General features: G+C 37.8%; 1 protein-coding gene across 1 annotated transcript in view; it reads right to left on the bottom strand.

The window, feature by feature from the left end:
- The window catches only part of NEK11 (NIMA related kinase 11), an 81,566-nt gene that overhangs the window by 5,360 nt on the left and 56,681 nt on the right, over positions 1-19,525 (bottom strand). Inside the window, exons 13-15 of the mRNA XM_085051256.1 lie at positions 19,149-19,273; positions 13,665-13,725; positions 7,946-8,042 (exon numbers count right to left, since the gene is read on the bottom strand). Of these exons, the coding sequence (XP_084907382.1) occupies positions 7,946-8,042; positions 13,665-13,725; positions 19,149-19,273 (283 nt within the window). The remainder of the gene's footprint in view (positions 1-7,945; positions 8,043-13,664; positions 13,726-19,148; positions 19,274-19,525) is intronic.

The following is a 19,525-nucleotide window of genomic DNA, read 5'->3' as shown; positions in this document are numbered from 1 at the left end:
CATTCGCAGCAAAGCTTCTCTGTTGCTGTTTAAAGGCCCTTTGAGATCTGCTAGGAGAAGGGCATAATAAGTTCCATGAGTCATGTCTTAGGAACTTATTTCTAAAGGTAGGGCAACACCTTTCTAGTTCTGACCACTGTTCAGTCTTGGGAATGTGAAAAAAAATTACTGAGTCTAAGAAAAGGGCTTATTGAAAAAAAACCCAAGGTAATGGAAAGTATTATTATATAAAAGCTAGTAAGAAAAGAAATATGCATTGCTAAGATTAGCCCCCACCTTCAAGCCTCAATGGACTTCGACTTTCCTCCTATTACTGTTGAACGAAAATTTCTTCCCTTGAAGACACAATGATAATTTTCATAATTCACCCTTAATTACTTCATAATTCCTGAATTAAAGCACCTTAATTTGATTCCAAACAAAACTTTCTGATGCCCTCATTCAAAGACCTGTAAAATCTAAAGCATATTTAGGACATGTTTTCCCATGAGCTAAGAAGGATCTTATTATTAAAAGATGTAGACACACAGGTGAAGAAATATCAGCAATAGTATTCTCCATGCACCTCATTTTCAGAGATAAATGAATTTATAAAATAGGAATTGAAGCTGACATCTGCTCTTGGAAAAGCATTAATTAGAATTTAGAGCTGCTAGTTGAATTCTAGCTACTATGAATTTAGAAGACGCTTTATCATAAGAGAAAATGTGGGATTTTTAGCTTTTCACACAGAAGGAAACAAATTACTACAAAACAGACTCATTTAAATCAAACCTGAATATTGCAATTTTAAAGTCTTCCTATATTAAAAAATTTACTACCACTACTAAAAATGAGAAAGGAAACCTACTTGCTTCTATAGAGCTATTCCTCATGAGGTAGGATGGGTGAAAATCACACTGTTGAGTGCCCACAAAGAATTACCTGAAACACATTTCCCTGGGCTGCAGTAGCTTTATACACAATCTGAGATTTCCTAGTCTTGCTATAATTATTATAATCAACATCCTGATTTTTAACAGTGTCATGGCATACAAAGAATCTTTGAAATGTCATCAGTTTAATTCATTCAGCATCACTAATCAAGATCAAGCAGAAATTCATGGCACATTTAACACATAAGTGATGCTATTTGCTTTGTTTATCAGTGTGTTTGATTTATACAGGTGAGTCTGAAGAGCAGCACAGTGTACAGCTACTTCTTGAATGTGGGCATGTGAGGATGCAGTAGTTGCCTCTGAAAAGTTAATAATTATTCGCAGATCTCACAAGAGTTTAAGAATATAACTCCTTTGTTCAGCTGTGTGATAGTAAAGAGCCAATGCTGATTTCTCTTTACACGGCTTGATATTGGGAGGGAGTCTGTCCCAGTTTAGGATTTCATATCAAAATGACAGTTATAAAACCAACAGTTTGCCTGTCAGAGAAAGGAAAAGATACTTATGCATTTCAATGAAGCAATTATTTCTGTTTCAGTGAAAAAGAATATTGAATATTAAATATTACTATATATATTTTTTCTCAAACCAAGCATTGTCTTTAGCCATACTGGATGAAGTGTTACTACTGGATATAAACTAATGCATTTCTGAGTTAGCAATAAGCCAGTCTCATTAAAAGGTTGTCAACATGTCAAGTGCATCAGTGGAGAGATTAATATAATCAGCTGTATGGAGATAGACAAGTCTTGATAGAAGCATCACAAACACCACAGTAATTTACTCACAAAATCTCCAGCTGGGCTTGTGCACTGTACAGCCACACAGGGAGGTGAAGCAACATTCAAGCTCCAAACTATGCTAAACACCCATACAAGGTTACAGTAAAAGTAAAAATACTCTTAAACAATCCAGTCAAAAAGACATTTTAAAAGCTAGAAAAACCCCCAACTGCTGTGGGCTGTGAGATGCCTAATTATGGCAAGTATATAAGCATGTATATATAAATATATAAAAATAGATACTAACCTATGCACAAAAAAACTCCCAAACCTGTTTGCATGAAGTTTTATGCAAACAGTTTTTTGAACATCAACCACTCGGGCTTAGTTTGCATCTGTATCCACCCAAGGGGGCCTGAAGCTGGGTGGATTATATCCACAACTTCTTTCAGGTCCCTCTTCACATCTGTGGCCCTTTAAAATTTTCCCAGCATGAAACAGGACTAAGGCAAATTCATGTTTTGGCAGAGCCATACAATTCCATGATGACACCATACTATAGAAGAAGAAAGAAAAGCAATTACCAACTATAGATAGTAGATCTGAGATTTTCAGAAAGCCCTAGAAAGATTTATGCATTCAGTTTCTTCTGGGTCTGCATTAAAATAAGATAAGCTTCACAGAGCTGTTTAGTAATTTAAAGAGGTAGATGGAGGTCTAGTACGTCTATTTTTTCCCCCCAAAAGCAAACATTTAATATCTTTCAGAATAGAATGCTGGTGATTCCTGTGTCAAATCTCTTGGAAAGCTCCCTGACTGTATTTCCCCCAGGTAAATTTACCAAGGTTGAAATGCTGCTTGTAGTGAACACTGTCAAAATTCATCGAGTGATTCCATACTGAACACAGACTATATAATTAATGCCACATGAAAGCATTTTCACATTTGCAAACTATTGACAAAATCAAGGTGCTGAAAATCTGAACAGCTCAATCTATGCATTATGTATGCACAGCACGAGAAACTAGGGAAACCATGCTTTGTGTGCAAAACAAAAAGATGTATAAGTCTAATTCTCTGAATGTTTTGAGTGTTTGGGGCAACTTGACATTTTAAAATGAGTGTTTCTATACTTAACATTTTACGTGTTTTGCTACTGAAATGCAATTTTCAAAGTGAATGAAAACTCTCTCTAATGCTAAACCAATTATAGTGTTACTGTCCACTTAAAAAAAGTCCTTAATAATTCAGAAAAACATAATGACTCACAAATCTATGACAAACAGCTCAGCAGAGAAGCTGAAAAAATCTGAGTTTTCTGTACACATTTAAGTAAATCCACAAAATATTACATGTTGTTTTAAGGGCAGGGTATGAATTTCAAGCAATGTGCAAAACGAGCAAAGGATGAACATTCAAAGGAAATGCATCAAACTTTAATTATGCCCCAATAATCACTCACTCTAAATACCAAGTTTGCTCTCATTATTCTTTTCAAAGTGCTCCATAACAAATGTAAAGCTGCTAAGAACTGCTGAAATTGTGGTGCTGGCAGGTGACAGGCTTTTCCCATCCTTGGATGTACGATGGAGAGGAGCAGCATAAGAGACAAAGCACCAACAAGAGAAGCAGCCTGTTTATGTCACAGAAAGGGGAGGAGTGTGAACAGTGGGAAGAAACTGAAGACCCATGGAAAATGCCTGAGGAATTAGACCCTCAGCTCCAGCTTCTGCCTTGATGGACATTGCTACTTTTGCTGCAGAGGACTCCTACACTTCTGAGCAGTAGCCACTGCCTTGCTCACCTTCATTTCTTCTTAAGCAGGAAGAGCCCAGCATATGCCCCCAATTCCCACCTTCTCTCTCAGTTGTTGCCTTGGCACAGCAATGACTCCTCAGCCAGAAGCATTCACTCACTTCTCCCTGACAGAAGCCAAGAAGCAATATCCCAGATTGGTCACACACAGGCAAGGTTCAATCTTTAGTGTTCCCACAGAGCTTACTGTACTCTCACTTTCTTGTAAAGCAAACAGCAAACCCAAAATACTTTCTTCAGATTTGGGTCTGGAATGTAATGGCACAATTATATTAAAATTGATTTTCAGTAAAAGAAAGAGAAACTCATGAACTGAGATGTTTAATGTGTTTCCATAATGAGCTCATTGGGCTCATTTGGAGACTGGCCTTTAAAAATGAGGTGTGGGAAACTGACAAGGAGTATGGATATCTAAATAAAATTTTGGCTTAGCCCATGAGATGCAGAAAACTATAGTCATGCTCTTACATGCCTTGGGATCACCAGACAGAAACTATTACCTGAAAATGGATTGTTGGACAGAATGCTGTGGTGTGTGTAAGAGGAAATTCAATGCTCAAAAACATTTCAGGATCAATACCTCCAAGAGTACTCTATCCATCTGCAAAAAATGCGGTAGCTCAGACAGTGTCAATAAACTTCCTTACCAAAGATGTCTTTTGTCTGTGAGAAGACATCTTATTCCTCAAGCATGTTTGCATCATGACACCTGCAATGTGACAGTCAACAGCAATCTAAAGGTCACTGAGAACATTTTTAATGGAAGTCTTAAAAACCAATTACCTTTTCTGTATTTGTTGCTTTTGTCTTCACCTAAAGCTGCCCTCAATGAGAAAAATAACAAAATCAGCTTTAGTTGGCTCAGAAAGTTCCACTCTACATGTATTGAAATACTACAGCAAGTACGTTCTTTCTTCACTGCAATAATTTTTAAAAAATTGCAGAAATAAATGTATAAAAAGTCTTCCATACTTCAGGCATTTTCGGACTACTTAACTCAAAGAACATCCAATGCCTACAGAATTACCTCAAAATGACCATTTTATGAATTTTAAAGATAAACAATGCATTTGATGGCCACATCACAAGCACAAGAAGCGCGTATACATAGTGCTCGTGAGTCTAAACCAATGGTGCTATAAGCATTCACAGGAGCAGAATAAAAATATCACCAAATGCCTTTTCTTCATGACTTCTGAAAGACTGCTTTACTTACACTCAGCAGGGGATGATGAAGTCTTTTGCCTGATCATGGTATGCTGCTGTGCATAAGACTTCGGGAACTGACTAAGAGGTGCTTACTGCTGGGTTAAAGGATTTTAATTTACTTAAAATCTGGGGCATAAAAGGCTTTTCCTTTCACTGCCATACATTTTATTGAATTCTAAACTGCGTATTAAAGTTCATGGCTATTAAAATGACTCATTGCAGATATTTTCATGGATATCTCCACAAAGGAGCACAAAACGATCTGTACTAAGTTTTTTGTATGGACCTTTGGGGAAAAAAATTAATAGGTGCTCCTAAAACTTGATCTGACAGGGGAAAAATGCTTCGGCTTGAGGAGTTGCTTCTGAAGAACAGCATGGTTGTCCTTCTGAGATGCATAGTTGGAAAGTCTCTGTAGGGGAACATCAGTGGGACAGTCATTTGTTTGTCTTCATGGATCTCTCCATGAAGATAACTTGGCTCTGGATAGCATGTGACAGCAATGCTTCTCAGATTTGTCATGCACCAGGTTACCCAGTACCATCAAGGATGGGAACCACCATGAGAATTAGATGTAGGCAGGACAGAAAATAGCAGGAAATGGCTCCTCCCATTTCCTGCATCTAATAGGATTCCTCAGTTTCAAAGCCCAATACAAGGAGTAAGTGTCTCTCAACTCAGTTTTCTCTATTTGGTTGACTCCTCACTGCTGGCACGCAGGGCTGGGATAGAGCATAATGACAACATTTGGGGGAATTAGTTCAAAAAATGGAGATTTCTTATTCACACTGCAGATCCCAATATCTGAAAGCTTAGCACTGAAGGGACAATTTTTGTGGAGAGAACGAATTCTACTTGAAAGGTAAAATTAAATCTCTGCTGTTACAAGCTTTATAATGAATTCTGATACTAAATATAACAAACTAGAAATTGTTGTCACTGGAGTAGATGATTTTATCATGGCTTTTACTGAGAGGACAGCAGTTCACATTGGTGCTGGATGTGATCAGCTGGAACAGAGAGTGCAATGGTAATTGCAAAGAAAAAGTCAGGGGAAATATTCAGGGGTTGTAGTGAAGAAAAAGCCATTTCTTTCCCCTTAGGAGGAGACCAAGCACTCCTACCTACTATAATCAAGAATATCAGTGGCTTGCTTCTATATTTCCATAAAGATTTTTAGCACAGCTTCCCTCTCACATGAGTATCCTGGTCAAGTCCTGCATAAGAATACAGTAGAAACCTCCTTCTTTGATGCTCTAATATGCAGCAAGTCAAAGAAGGCATTTAGTGCAGCATGCTGCAGTAACTCAAGCAATGAGCACATAACGTTTTGTCAAGTGATTGTCTTGCTACAGTGGTTTGCAAGCCCACATTATTCATGTGTAAATTGGAAATGGCTAAAAGGCACTTTTACTGTTAGGCCCTGTGTTATTTTAGATTAATCTACCATTTTATCAGAGCTACTGAGACTTTCTTCCAGTAATGTCATTTGTTATGCATGGGCACAAAGTTTCTTTATGAGCAGTTCATGACATAGGAGTCTCCCTCATCAGAATCTATGAGTCCTAACATCTGAAAATGGTGCAAATCCCAAACCTTCATAGTCCTCTTTCTACAGTGACTTGACACCCAAACAGATTTCACTGTACTTCCACATTATCTCCCCTGCTCTGCTCTTCTCTTTCCTTATGGGAACTACAGCTACTCAGTTTCTGTAAGACAAGTCCCCCACATTGTCTCTTTCATCAGAAGCTGTCATCTGGAAGACCCCTCCCAAAATCTGCATCTACCTGAGTAAAACTGAATAGCACAAGTCTAAATTATATTAGACTTGCTTAGGTGGCACTGCTGTGTGGATGACATACAGCAAACATCATGTGAATTTTGCTGAGAGATGAGCAGAACAGCTGTGGCTTCATGTATTGATTCACAGCCAGATGTGCTTCCTTCTCACCACTGAAAACCCCACTGTGCCCTGTGTGCAGATTGGCCATGGGTCAGAGTTTGCAGGGATCTCCTCGAGTACATACACGTACATACATGCTGGGTACTGTGCTCACTCACTTGCTCCTTAACACTTTACCTTTCAAGAAATTAAGCCTTTTCTCACCTTTACATATTCAGAAAATGAAAAAGTCACACTACGTTTTGGAGAAAGGACAATAATGTGAGTCACAACAAACTGTGAAAACCATGAAACAGCACTGGAAAAACAGAATTGGAAAGAAGTAATTTAATCATAACTTAGCTCTAAAAGCAATAACCGTGAAGTCCAAATATTTAAGTTTCATCCAGGAACTATGAGAACACAAGGTGAAGTCTGTATGTTTAGTGGGAATTTTTACTAAAAAGCCTCTCCTTGCAAGTAGCTGGCACAACACAATGCATTAATTTATTTTTAAAAGTAGTTTCCTTGAAAAGAGAATGGACAGTAGTATGAGCAGAAGGCTGTGAGACCTGGGACTGGTCACACAATAAAGGCTAAGCCATGACATGAAACCCTGGAAGCTGTTCCATCTTGAAATACCATAAAACCAAACAACTTCTATCTGGAGTAAATGTGATCAGTATTTTCTTGAAATACATAGTGATTTGTTTGAAACAGTGATTGCTATCAATGCTGTTTGTATCAATGTCAGAGTTGTACTAATTTTCTTTAGAGGACTCTCTTAAATAACTATTAGCATCTACTGTTTGAATTTATTTGTATTCTGATAACATCCACCACGTTATTGGCACTGTCCACCTACACAAGAGAAAAATTGCCCTTTTCTAAACAGTTTACAATCTGAGAGCAGTTGAATCTTGCAATGTTGTGAAGAATACCTGAGTTCAGAAATAATACACATCACTATGATTATCAGATCAGCACCATGGGAAGCAAACCCATTCACTTTTCATTCTAGGCAAGAATGAAGTGTGGGTGAGGGAGCAAACATGGTGGCAACATGTACATCTGCAGGTGATTTATGGGCATGTGCTGTGCTAATAAAGAAAGTGACATTCAGAATGACACCAACAGCAGTGAAGGCAAACTGGATCCTGGAAGGGTGTCAGTGATTGTGCAGCTTACAAGAAAACAATCAGAAGTGAGAGTCAACCTTCATCCTCTCAGAAGGCAAGTAGGCAAGTCTGTAAACACCTTACCATCCACTTATTTTTGTTGATGGGATTTTTGGGTTTTATTTGCTATGCTTTGTAGTTTTTTTCAAATCAGTATTCTTCGGCTGCAGATGGGTAACACATAAATATGCTACTTACTCCCTCATGTGTTTCAGCTTGGTCTCAGCCATAGTACTGTTGAGAGCTCTGAATCCCTGCGGCACCCCTGGAGACACTCCGGTGACAGTCCTTGAGCCTACAAATCAATGCACAGACACACAACCTTATTCACCTTCATCCCCTGAGCTCTATTGCAGAATCAAGGGCAGTCAGAAGGAGGAAGACTATTCCTGTTTCTCACAAGGCAGGGCCACATTAATTAAAGATGAATTAGATTATTAAATGCACATTAAGGACAACTCCTTTCTGAGGGACAAGTAGGTGTATTAAAGGCACCAGAATTGTAACAACAATTTTCCTTCTGCGTAATGTATAGGGAATTACAACAGAAAGGACAACCACATGAGGAAGTGCTGGGACAGAAGAATATCCAACAAAATGGAATTTGCTTAGACAATATGCATTTTCTTCCATTGTTTTTGTGTAAGAGCAAGAACATTCTTCCTAACAGGCAAGTCTCTCCTTTACCTTGATCATTTCTGTAAACTGGAAGTATTTAACTTACAGCATCACTTGCTCCTTCAGATAAAGGTACTATTTTTATGTATGAATATTTATATAAACATACCTGTATATGTAAATACATATGTATGTGTGAGAGATATACATATGCATAAACACACATGCTCGCTCTTTTTGTTCTGGAGGCCTTGTGAGCTGTTGCAATATTCCAGGACCCAGGGCTCACATGCCACTGAGGTGCTCATCCACAGGAACACGGAAATCTTGAATCACAGAGGGCTGTCAGGGTTATCAGCTCAATATGCTGCAATTTCATGCAGGCATTCCATCACATAAGTCTGTAGTTTTCCTAAAGAATTTATGTACTTTTTGCCCTGACTGCTCCCATTGAAAGACAATTTCAAAAACCTCACTGGCAGCTGGTGGCTAAAATCTCCCCTCTTATTTCCTGACAAAACTTCTTTATCAAGCAGTTCATGCTGATTTTCCTTCTCTGCCAGTCCTTTTCTTTGGCTTACACAGTTCTTTCCTTGCCTTTTGCATAGTCCTTTCATTTCTTTGTAATTGGAAAAAGAGATCGTATTTCAGCTTTCAATTTCTTAAGCTAAACAAAACAGATATTTTAGCTTCTTCTTGCTAATTGTTTGGCATTAGGATTTCACTTTCCAATAGAGAAGATGCATCAGGGTGGGACTACAACCTGTGTAAATGTGTGGGCTGTGGCACTCAGGACTCAAGCTCTGAACAGGCGTGGGACGGCTCTGCATAGGATATGAGCAAGCCAAAAGTCAAACATGTTAACACAATACCTCGTCTAAATGAGCACGCTCCCCTCCTAGCAGGGGATTTTGGACTCAGCTGGGGTTTGGCTTAGTTTGGATTGCATTAACTTGGATCACATGTAGCCAGAGGGAGCTTGCAGCTACCCTCCCTCTATGAGCTGGTATAGACACCCCCAGAGAACACCAAATGCTTCCCTGGAATGTGTAATCATGGCTTCCCCAAGGGCTAAGCTCTTATGTTGTACATGATTCTAGATCCTTATCACGTACATTTGAATACTGAGATTTACTTTCCATTGTGAGGGATCCTGCTGAATCACTCACAGTGAGTGTCTGCTGGATTCAGAAGCTTGGAAGCACAAAAGAAATGGATTCCTGATTCTGTCAGCTGGCTCAGGACAAACAATTGGACATTTAAAAACATTTTCCTAAGTTATCATTACATCTAATGGCTAGAAGTTACCTGGTGCCTAAGTATTAGAACTCAGGTATATTTAATGTAGTTTAAAAGATGAAAATTGACAAGACCAGTTCTTACTGGCAACCAATTGTTTCACCTATTAATGTAAAAAAACATTTCCTGGTCATTTACTGTAACAGCACACATGCATATCCACATGTTTTTACATGGAGTCTGTAAGCATTAAACTCCTTTAGTGGCACTGGAAAATTGAGATATCCTCAGGATAGCACTGAGGAAACTCCAGGCTCTGTGGAAAGCAGTGCTCATGGCTTACTGGGTTGCATGCCTCTCTCTGAGTTGGCACAGTATTAAGGTCCAGACAGAGGGCTTTGGTGCTTTGATACCAATTAAAAATTGATGCCCTGAGCACCAGTGGCCTAAGGAAAACATAAACCTTGCAGTCTCTTAAGAGTACGTTTAACCACAGGCAGCAGATAAATTCTGGCATTACTATTATTACAGGATATATCACTGTAGTTAGAGCTCAGCATATTCTTTCTGTTTAGTGGATTCAGTATGTTTATTGCTACAATATTTCCTTCTCCTCTGACATTTCATTATTAAAGATATCCTTCTTGTTTGTTTCGGTTTGGGTTTTTTTCTGGGATTTCTGGCTAAATGATTTGTATTTTGTCTACTTTACACATGGGCAGTTGGCCAAGAAAAACTTCATCTCTGTGTGCAAACTCTCTATCTTCCACTCCATTTAATATGATTTTCTGGCTACTGCAAGGCAGCACTGACTGAAGACTGTAGGATACTGCAAAGGCGTGTTTGGTCATTAAAAACTGAGTTCTCAGTGAAGACTGCTAAGAGCTTGACACATTGGTGCTCCAGCACACCTCAACAAATTTTTCTGGGCTTCTATATCAAAAGTATTTTCTTTGAAGCAGTTATTCAATTAATAATTTCTTTTGCACCCAGCTTCAGGCAGTTTGTGTACCCACATATCAACACAAAAAGGAACTATGCTTCTTCAAAAAGTTACCAGATAATTATTTGCATCTTTTATCCAACATATCATTCTTGATCCATTAAACAAAATCAAATGAAGCAAGAGCACTAGTTTTCAAAACTAGGTATTGTGGCTTTTTAAATGTATTTCAATATCTCTCAGTGTCTAACCCAGTATTGCTGAGAACAACATAGGGCAAAAGGAAAAAGATCTTTGTCCTCTCAGGTGATGGAGTACCAGTTTGAGGTTTTCACTGAGGATCTGCAGGGAATGGACTTTATTCAGAGGTGCATTATCTGGTAAGACCTTTCATAAATTATGCTCCAAAGGCATGCTTACAAAATTTCTGCTAATGACCAAAGAATTGGTGATACACATCTACTGCATCTCTTGGTAAGCCATGATGTGTTGTGAAGCTATTATCTCCACTGAATCACAAACTTCTCTTTGGATTGCAGATTCCTTTTCTTCAGCTTTCACTGCTACATATGAGATCCTACAATGCCTTTTTGTACAAGATGTAAAAGGTTAGAATCAGATGTGTTTTTCTGATTCACATACAATACAAAATGACCCAACTGCCCCTAACCTTCCCCTCTTTTATGCTAAGCAAATTTAGTAAATTTTAAAATCAGTTTTTCATGCTCCCTTTTCTTTTGCAGTTCTTTTCTGGGATCTTCCGAATTTTTCAGCTTTTATCAGCATGGTCTGTCTTCTTTCAAATGTCCTCCATTGGACCTGTATAGCACAAATGGACCTGTATAGCACAAAAGCAACTGTGTACCACACTAAAGCTCTGGCATTTGGAGTGACTCTGTGGAGCCTCATGAGGAGAATTTTGTTATTTTAATTAAAGTTACCTCCCAAGTCCTTTCATAAACACTAAGTTTTATACTAAAGCAACTCAACCTGTGGAAAAACAATGTATATTTATCGCATACTTTTCATCACAGCCTTTGCTGACATAAACAAAAAAAGTTCTAGTTTTTCACTTCTTGATTGTTCTCTAACAACTGCTTAAAATGACTCATAATTTTTTCACAATACTTCAATAATTAAAGACACTATAAGAAATTCTGTCCTGGCTAGATTTCTGCCTCTGTCTTATTATTGCCATGAAATCCATATTTTGTTTTATCTCCACTTGTTCTTGTAACATACAAACTGCATTTTTAGACAGATAGTTATATTCCATGTAGAAAGACATATTTATAACTTAATTCAAGTAATGTAGAGAAGTACAGGCCTGAAGCACACAGCAGATGCCTTGAAAAGCAGGAACAAAGGATAAGGTGTAAAGGCATGGGATGATAAGAAGTGAGGTTCTGGCTTTTCCTGGGAATCCCATGGCTACAACCAATGTGCTTATGGTCAGTTAAAGAAATGAGAGCCTGGAAGGAGATATAACCAACTTTAGGGTGAAAAAAGAGAATAAGTATCTAACCTATGTAAATGCACCATATACAGAAAATTTTGATGTAATGTGAATTTGGAGCCCAGTGAAGAATATGCAAGGTATAAATGAACATTAGCAAACAAATGAAAATTACCCCAACTGCAGCTTTTTGTTGGAAGAACTTAAAGTAATAAAAGTTTAAACTTTTTCAGTGACATGGAGCATACAAAGATAAAAGGGATAATAAGATTCGTTTCTTATTATCATCACATATATTTCTTTAGAGCAAATAATACCTAATTGCTACTTTAGCTTGGAGAAAGACTATAAGTTTCAGCACAGACTGGTTGGAGATTTTTTTAATGATAAAAGTACAATTTAATTCTTTAATATTACAATTTTAAAAAGGCATCTTTCAGAAAAAGATTAAGATATGGGAGTTTCTAATACTAAGATTGTTTTTAAAACACCACTGTTTGTCTTTGGCTAATATTCTTGTTTGTTCTCAGAAGCCTTCAAGGCAATTCCTTTCTTTAATTAAAATAACAAAATATTGAAGCACAGAGCAAAATTTTGTCCCTATTTCTACTTCTGCAAACCCATTGCAGACAATGATCCTGCAAATGCATAAATGAGTGCAGAATTTAGAGACGAGGGGTTCTCTGCAAATGTGAAGAGAAACCGGATGTAGATGTTCCTTCCTCCAGTCCTGAGGCTCTCCCTGACATGGGACCCAGAAAGTGACCAGTGGCTACAAGACTATAATGGCCACAGCTTTGATTACTTCCTTTCATCCTTTTTCTTCTTAACTCTGTCCTCCTATCTGTCCATGCTCACAAGCAGGGGTGAAACAGAGCTCAGCACTGGAAGGATCTTTGGAAACGGGATTTCCTAGGATTCTCCTGTGCTGTGGTTTTAGATAATACAGAGTCAGGTTTATCCCGACTGAATGAATGCAAATGAAGCAGCTAAATTAGACTGCAGTTCCCATGGGAGCCTTTGGGAGCTCAGCTGGCCTTTCATGTATCTCACACAGAGGCTGCTGCTGGCACAGTCCAGCCTGGTGGCCTCCGAGGACAGTGGCCCCAGTAAATAGCCTTCCTTCACACAAGTGTTCGTTCTTAGCTTTTAAGTAGACCACAAGAACCTAGGCTTTCAGACTCTAAATTTATAGAGAGATTTTGCAGGAGATTTTAGGATTAAATTGCAAACTTAAATTCTCACTGATGTCTTTGTGCCTGTAATGAGATACTCTAACATAAATTAAGTATTATCCAAACCTTGATCATAATTTTTAAAATAAATATTTAAGTTCATTTTCTCTTATTGTTTTCAGGACTAAAAACTATAAAATAGCTTACATATCCTCAAATATTTTCCTCCTGAGAAAAAAATGACAGTAGTCAAGTTTTAAAAAGTTTTTGTTATAACATTCTACATTTCTGACTATCATGCTTTATGGCTTTATTATTTTCAACAAAAGCACTTAACTGCTTATGCCTTTTCTTTTGGCATATTTATACTTCTCTGCAGAGATCACATTTTTTTGAATTATTTTGTTTCAAAATGGAAATAGTTGGACAGTGATGTATACAGACTGCTAATAACTGCTGCTATCTAAAGAAGAGGTATCACCTTACCCAATGAGCTGTTATTCAGGACACTCTCCAAATATTTAACCATTGCCTCCATATCACTGTCCTGTGAATAAATGAAATAGGAATAGCATTAATGTGAGCACAAACTTAAATACAAATGCTGTGTCCCAGAGGTACAACCCCAAAAGCACAGAGCATATCACCACGGTAAGTGGTGATCCACAAAGTGATCCACATTGCCCAGGACGTTTTCTGTTTTCTTCTCCTAAAACACCAGGCTTTGGAATGATGTTATAACCAAACAATTCTCTAAGTCAGATTCCTTGTAGAACTACAGTGTTTTGAACAGCTGTGCATGGAGTTTAAAGGAGATATATTTACTGTGGCAGGTGGTGTGCAGTCTCTGAAAATATTCCTGCCTTTTACGATCAGTTACTCCTGGAATATCTAAAACAACATTACATTGAAAAAGACAAGTATATGCTTTTTAACCATGCCAAATCTTTTATGCTTATCATAGCTGCCCACAGCAAATTAATACTTATGTTTCATGTAATTGCATCTACTTACATGTCTAGTAACAACTAATTTAAAAATTATTAATTAAGAAGAGATTTTAACATTTCTATATTTCCAGTGTTCTGTTATGAAACAGATGGCTAACAGTTTTGCCATGGTATCTTTAATATGAAGTACTGTTTGTGTACACTGAAGAAATTTAAAGTCCTGGCCATTAAGCAATGATTGTTGTCCAGGAAGTAAATCACGGTTTTATGAAAGTCCAAGAAAAACTTGGGCAATGAGCATGTAGAAGTTGCTGCCATATCACATTTGACAATGCAGCATTTCTTGACTATCTAAAACTGACAGTCAAAACCTTGACCTTGCTAAAAAATAGTAAAAAATACATATTTGAAAAAAAATATTCAGCATTCTATGTCTTTGAGACTTAAAACAATTGAATAAAAAGAAATAATATTGATCTTCACTTCTACAGTGGATAATCTGCTTTATACTCCTCTGTGAACTTACTTAAAATGCTCATTCTAAATTTCTCAGATTGAGGAACTGCCAGTATACCTAAGCAGGACAGCAATAATATTTGGCAATGACTACCAGCTGGTTAGGGACCGCCTGGTGCAAATAGGAGCTGTTATGGATGAACATAAACTAATTACTCTTCACCCCAAGTTGTTTCATGGGCTTAGATTTGAAACAGCCTGAGGTTTGCAAGGTGGAAATCAGCTTCTTGGTTGGCCATTGCAACAGGTAACCCACTAGCTCAGAGGTTTAAAGGAGTCTCTTTGCCCTTTTGGAGTAGCCTGTGGGTCCTGAATGGATCAAGTCAGCACAAGGGTTTCCAGTTCTGCAGCCAGGAAATGCTAGAGAATGCATTCATTACATTAATATACACAGTACACATTGAATATTGAATTAAAAAAGACAGTATTACAGAAATCATTTCTCTGTACTTCTAAAAAAATTATTAAAAGAACCTTTAGGACTTCATTTAAAAGTTATTAAATCTTTTTCATTCACAAATAAAAATTTATATTAATTTTCTGCTAATATTACTTTATGATAATTTTTATTTTCACTATGACTAACAGTTAACCACAAATCTACAGACAAATAGACAAAAGCATGGCAAATAACCATACACAATACTATTGCTTTAATAAAACTTTTTTTTTTCTTTTTTTAATGGGATAAAGCCTGTAATTCCCAAACCTTTGACTTGTCACCACAGGACATCATATTTACTCCAATTATGACAACAAAGCTGATTTTTTTTTCATTATGCTGTAATGCAAAATATACATTTTCACCTCTTTCATGTCTTTTCCCTGCTTGGGTTTAGCACTGGAAAAGGATTTAGCTGTTTCATTTAATATACATCTTTAATCTTTCTGCCTTTTTTTTCAGAGAAAGCAAAGCCCGACAGAATGGACAGGGGACTCTGACAGATGCCCAGAACAGAGGCACTCCCTTGCATAAGGGCCAGTGTGGATAAGTTCTTGCACATCTCATATTCAGAACACACAACACCCTTTCTAACAGCCACAGGCCATGCCAAGGCATGTGTTAGGAATCCAGTGAAGCATCTTTGGGGTCACAGAACACAGACCACTCAGAGCTTCTGGAGCTATGATAATTTGTGCCAGCTGATTGTTTGGCTTGACAATCTCAGAAGCAACTTGGAATTTGAAAATAGGAACTAGATGCATCACAGTAGTAGATTTTGTCATAATGAGGAGGGTGAATTTGTTATGGTCACTGAGAAAAAACACAAAGAACATGGTGATGAACTGCAGTTAAGAGCATCCATTAGCATCTCAGCTAAATCAAAGCCAATGGAAGCTTCATTGCACACTAACTTTTCAAGATGAAACCTCTATTAAGCAGTACATACTGAAATATTTTTTTAAAACAGTTTGTCATTCTCTTTCATGAATTCCCCCTAATTAGAAACTGACTCTCCTGGGAAAAAAACATGTGAAAAAGAGTCACTGGCTTGAAGAAGTAGAGGTCTGGAAAAGCAATTGGCAAATTGCTGCTTCAAATCTGTCAGTGTGCATTTCTGCTCCAAAATAAAGGAACAAAGGACACCAAACTCCAGTGCTGGACAATGTAGTTGAAATCAGATAGGCTGTATTGAAAGGTATCCACACGAGAATGAAACCTGTCTCAGCTCCCATCCTAAACCTTTAAAATTACAGTGTTTCAGTGCCTAACTCTACCTTCCTAAGTGGCATTACATCCCACATGAGGCCACTACTTCTCAGTCTATCTTGACATCTGTGGGAGCCTAATATAGCTTGAATAAACAGCTCATATCCCTTTCTACATCTTGCACCTTAATATGGTGTTCAGTTAGATGACTTTTCTGACCCCATGCTACTGCATGAACATTGGAATTTTTTAATCCTTGTTTGAAATAATGGGGTCACCAGAGAGCACCACCAGATGCAGCATTTCTGCACTCTCTGCACAGAAGTAACTAGTAAAGCAATCTTGGGACTGGAAAATTGAGAGCTTTGCAGAAATTAGCTTACAAGTCCTTACTGTGTTGCAGGGGAATGATTTCTTTTTTAGCACTCATCTCCAAAAGCTTGATCTAAGGTACCTTTGAAGAAACGGTTTAAGAGTATGAATCCCATCATAGAAATTGAAGTAGGAGTTTTAGTATTAAGTAAATGACTGCAGAAGCAAACCTTTGCTATTCTGGTAGGATATGTTGCTTATTATTAATACTGAGCATGATCCCACCTACCTTTGAGTGGGATTCATCTCACATAACTGTTGACATCTAGAAGGAAGATGTCATGTGCATGTTAATAGCTGTAGATCCCTCTATAGTCACCAAGGAGGGACCTCTCTGCATATTCCACCTAACCTGCATTAGATGATTACTCCCTAAAAATGCTTGCTTAGTTCCCCTCACAGTATTGCCTTTGTTTGTTGAGTTCAGACATAGGTGCTCAGATTTGCACAGATATGTTCAGTCTGCTTTGACCTCAGACTTACTGCACAGTTTTTCACTTGAGAAAGCAAAAATTGCTTATTTTCACTTCCCAAGAAATACAAAAGGTAATTGTGTCAATACCCAGAAACACACTTACTGTATAACTGTATATCTTATGGTGCTGGACTCAACATGAGAAAAGCACAGATAATTAGCTTCTTTGACAGAGGAAGTCCCAAAAGGCAAATGGTAATGGGGGTGCTTCCCAGTCAGTCCATGCAGGCCAGTTCACAGAGGGTCAGTGCTCTGTGTGCTGGTAAAGCAAAGCCTCAGGGCCACAGGGACTGGGTAGAGGCAGCAGGATGCCACTGGGATGGCTCTTCCAGCCCACCATGCTGGTTCTTGTCATCACAGAATTTTGAGTCACTGCAACATGGACTGTTGCTGCTCACATCTGAATGCCAGCACCTAATTTATTCTGTATTACTGAGAAATCTATTTTTGTCTTCTGCCCTTCACTAATTCTAAGCAGCAGTCTGCCTGTTCAAAAACACTACTGATTGACACTTACTGCTACCATCAGTGAAAGTTGAATGAAAATTCCAAAAGGCAAAAAAAAAAAGTTGTCTCAGAGTCTGATGAAAATGAGCAGTAATTCATTTTCAAGAGTGTCTTGTGGTAGACTTTGTGGGCAATGGTTTCTTTGCATGTCTGTGTGCTGTGGGTAAGCATAAATCTAGCAAACTGAAATAAACTTATTGTCTCAGGTATTCCACTGTTTTACAATTGACTAATAATTTCTTTAGATCACTGCTGCACAAAAACTGCTCCTGAATTTTAAGGCATCCCATGTGGATAGTTTGAAAGCTAGAAGGACATGTCTAGATTGAATGAAGCTGTTTCTGAATAAACCTCAAGTTTTACTTGTGGGACAATTTCAGGATCCCCTGCTACTGTGGTAGAAGCAGAGTTCTGGTTTCTCACGCTTTATTTTTGCCTTAAAAGTACGTCTCAAAAAAGTTATTAGTTCAAACTTTTCAAAAAACACAAGTTATTTATAATTTAGTGAAGAGTATTAGTCTACTTGGCTGGTTCCCTGAAATGGAGAAGACATCACACCCTGTTCTGCAAACTTTGCACATGATCACAGAAGAAAGTAAATGTTCCTAGGCAGAACCAAATAGTACCATGCAGAGGCACTTTAGGCTATGCTTGAAACTGGTGGTCCATGGGAGAAATTAATAGTTCCTGAATGCCTTAGGAGGATCCATTTTCAGAACTGCCTCAGGCATTTAAGTTTATTGATTTCACTGAGACTTGATCACTGCAGACAAGATTCATCTCAGCTCATTCTGATCAGATCTAAATTAGGTGCCTTTTCCAATAATCTTCAACCTTCACTGCAATCCCTGGCTTTCCTGTGGCAGCCTCGACTGATAAAGCCACTTTAAGCTTTTCAACAATATGTTTTCTCTTCACTGACACTTCTGTGACTCTTGGGAAAGTCTACAGATTTTCTGGTCAAGTCTTTTAGCTACTTAGGCTCATAGTTCATCACACTGTCCTAGAAAATATAGCCAGGAACTGGAGGTGCCTATCTTTGCCTGGGAATCAGAGCTGGAACTTGGATCTTATGCTTGAAGCATACTTTCAGCTTTAATTTAATTTAAATCATAGGTAACATTTGAGAGGATCCCACTCTGAGTGTTTTAGAGTCACAATGAGGTTTTCTGACAATGATCTACCTTAAGGCATTCATGGAAGTGCTATCTTTATTCATGAAGGAAAGCAAAAATCCTTCTCATCAATATCTTATAATAGACATATAATTTATTCATGCTATTGATATACACAGACATGCCTAACAAAAAAAAAACAAAAAAACCCCCAAACAAAACAAAATAAACAAACAAAAAAAAACCCCAAAACCAAAAAACCCAAAACAAAACAAAAAAACCCAACTTCAGCAATGTCAGTAGGACAAATTCTTGGAAGGAACTCAGTTTTCTCATGGAAAATGAGCACCAAGTGTATACTGTTTTCTCAAAGGTCACATGTACCTGGTGATTTGTCTTAGAGACAGTCTGGGACAATTCTGCATCTTCCTCCTCTTCACTATCTTCTGAACAGGATTCAAACTCATCTTTATAATATTCTTCTGCAATTTCTGGGTCTTCAGGGATCTCTAAAGGCAATTATGAGTTTATAGCATATATAGAGAAAAAAACCTTATGATCTGAAAAAGATAAAATGAACTTTATAGCACCATTGTGAAGTCAATAACAATGCATTCTGTAACTGAGAGCAAAGGATTGGTTCTCAGCTTAAAATGTTTCATGACATGATAAGCAGTGTTAAAGTTGTCTCTGGCAAAGTGTCAAATCCTCATCATTTGTAAATTAATGAACTTAAAGGATCTGTATTGATATTGCACGGA

The sequence above is a fragment of the Lichenostomus cassidix genome, chromosome 2 (genome assembly GCF_008360975.1).
Source record: "Lichenostomus cassidix isolate B80296 chromosome 2, HeHo_3.0, whole genome shotgun sequence".
NCBI classification, from domain to species: Eukaryota; Metazoa; Chordata; class Aves; order Passeriformes; family Meliphagidae; genus Lichenostomus; species Lichenostomus cassidix.
This window is presented reverse-complemented; position numbering and strand designations above follow the sequence as displayed.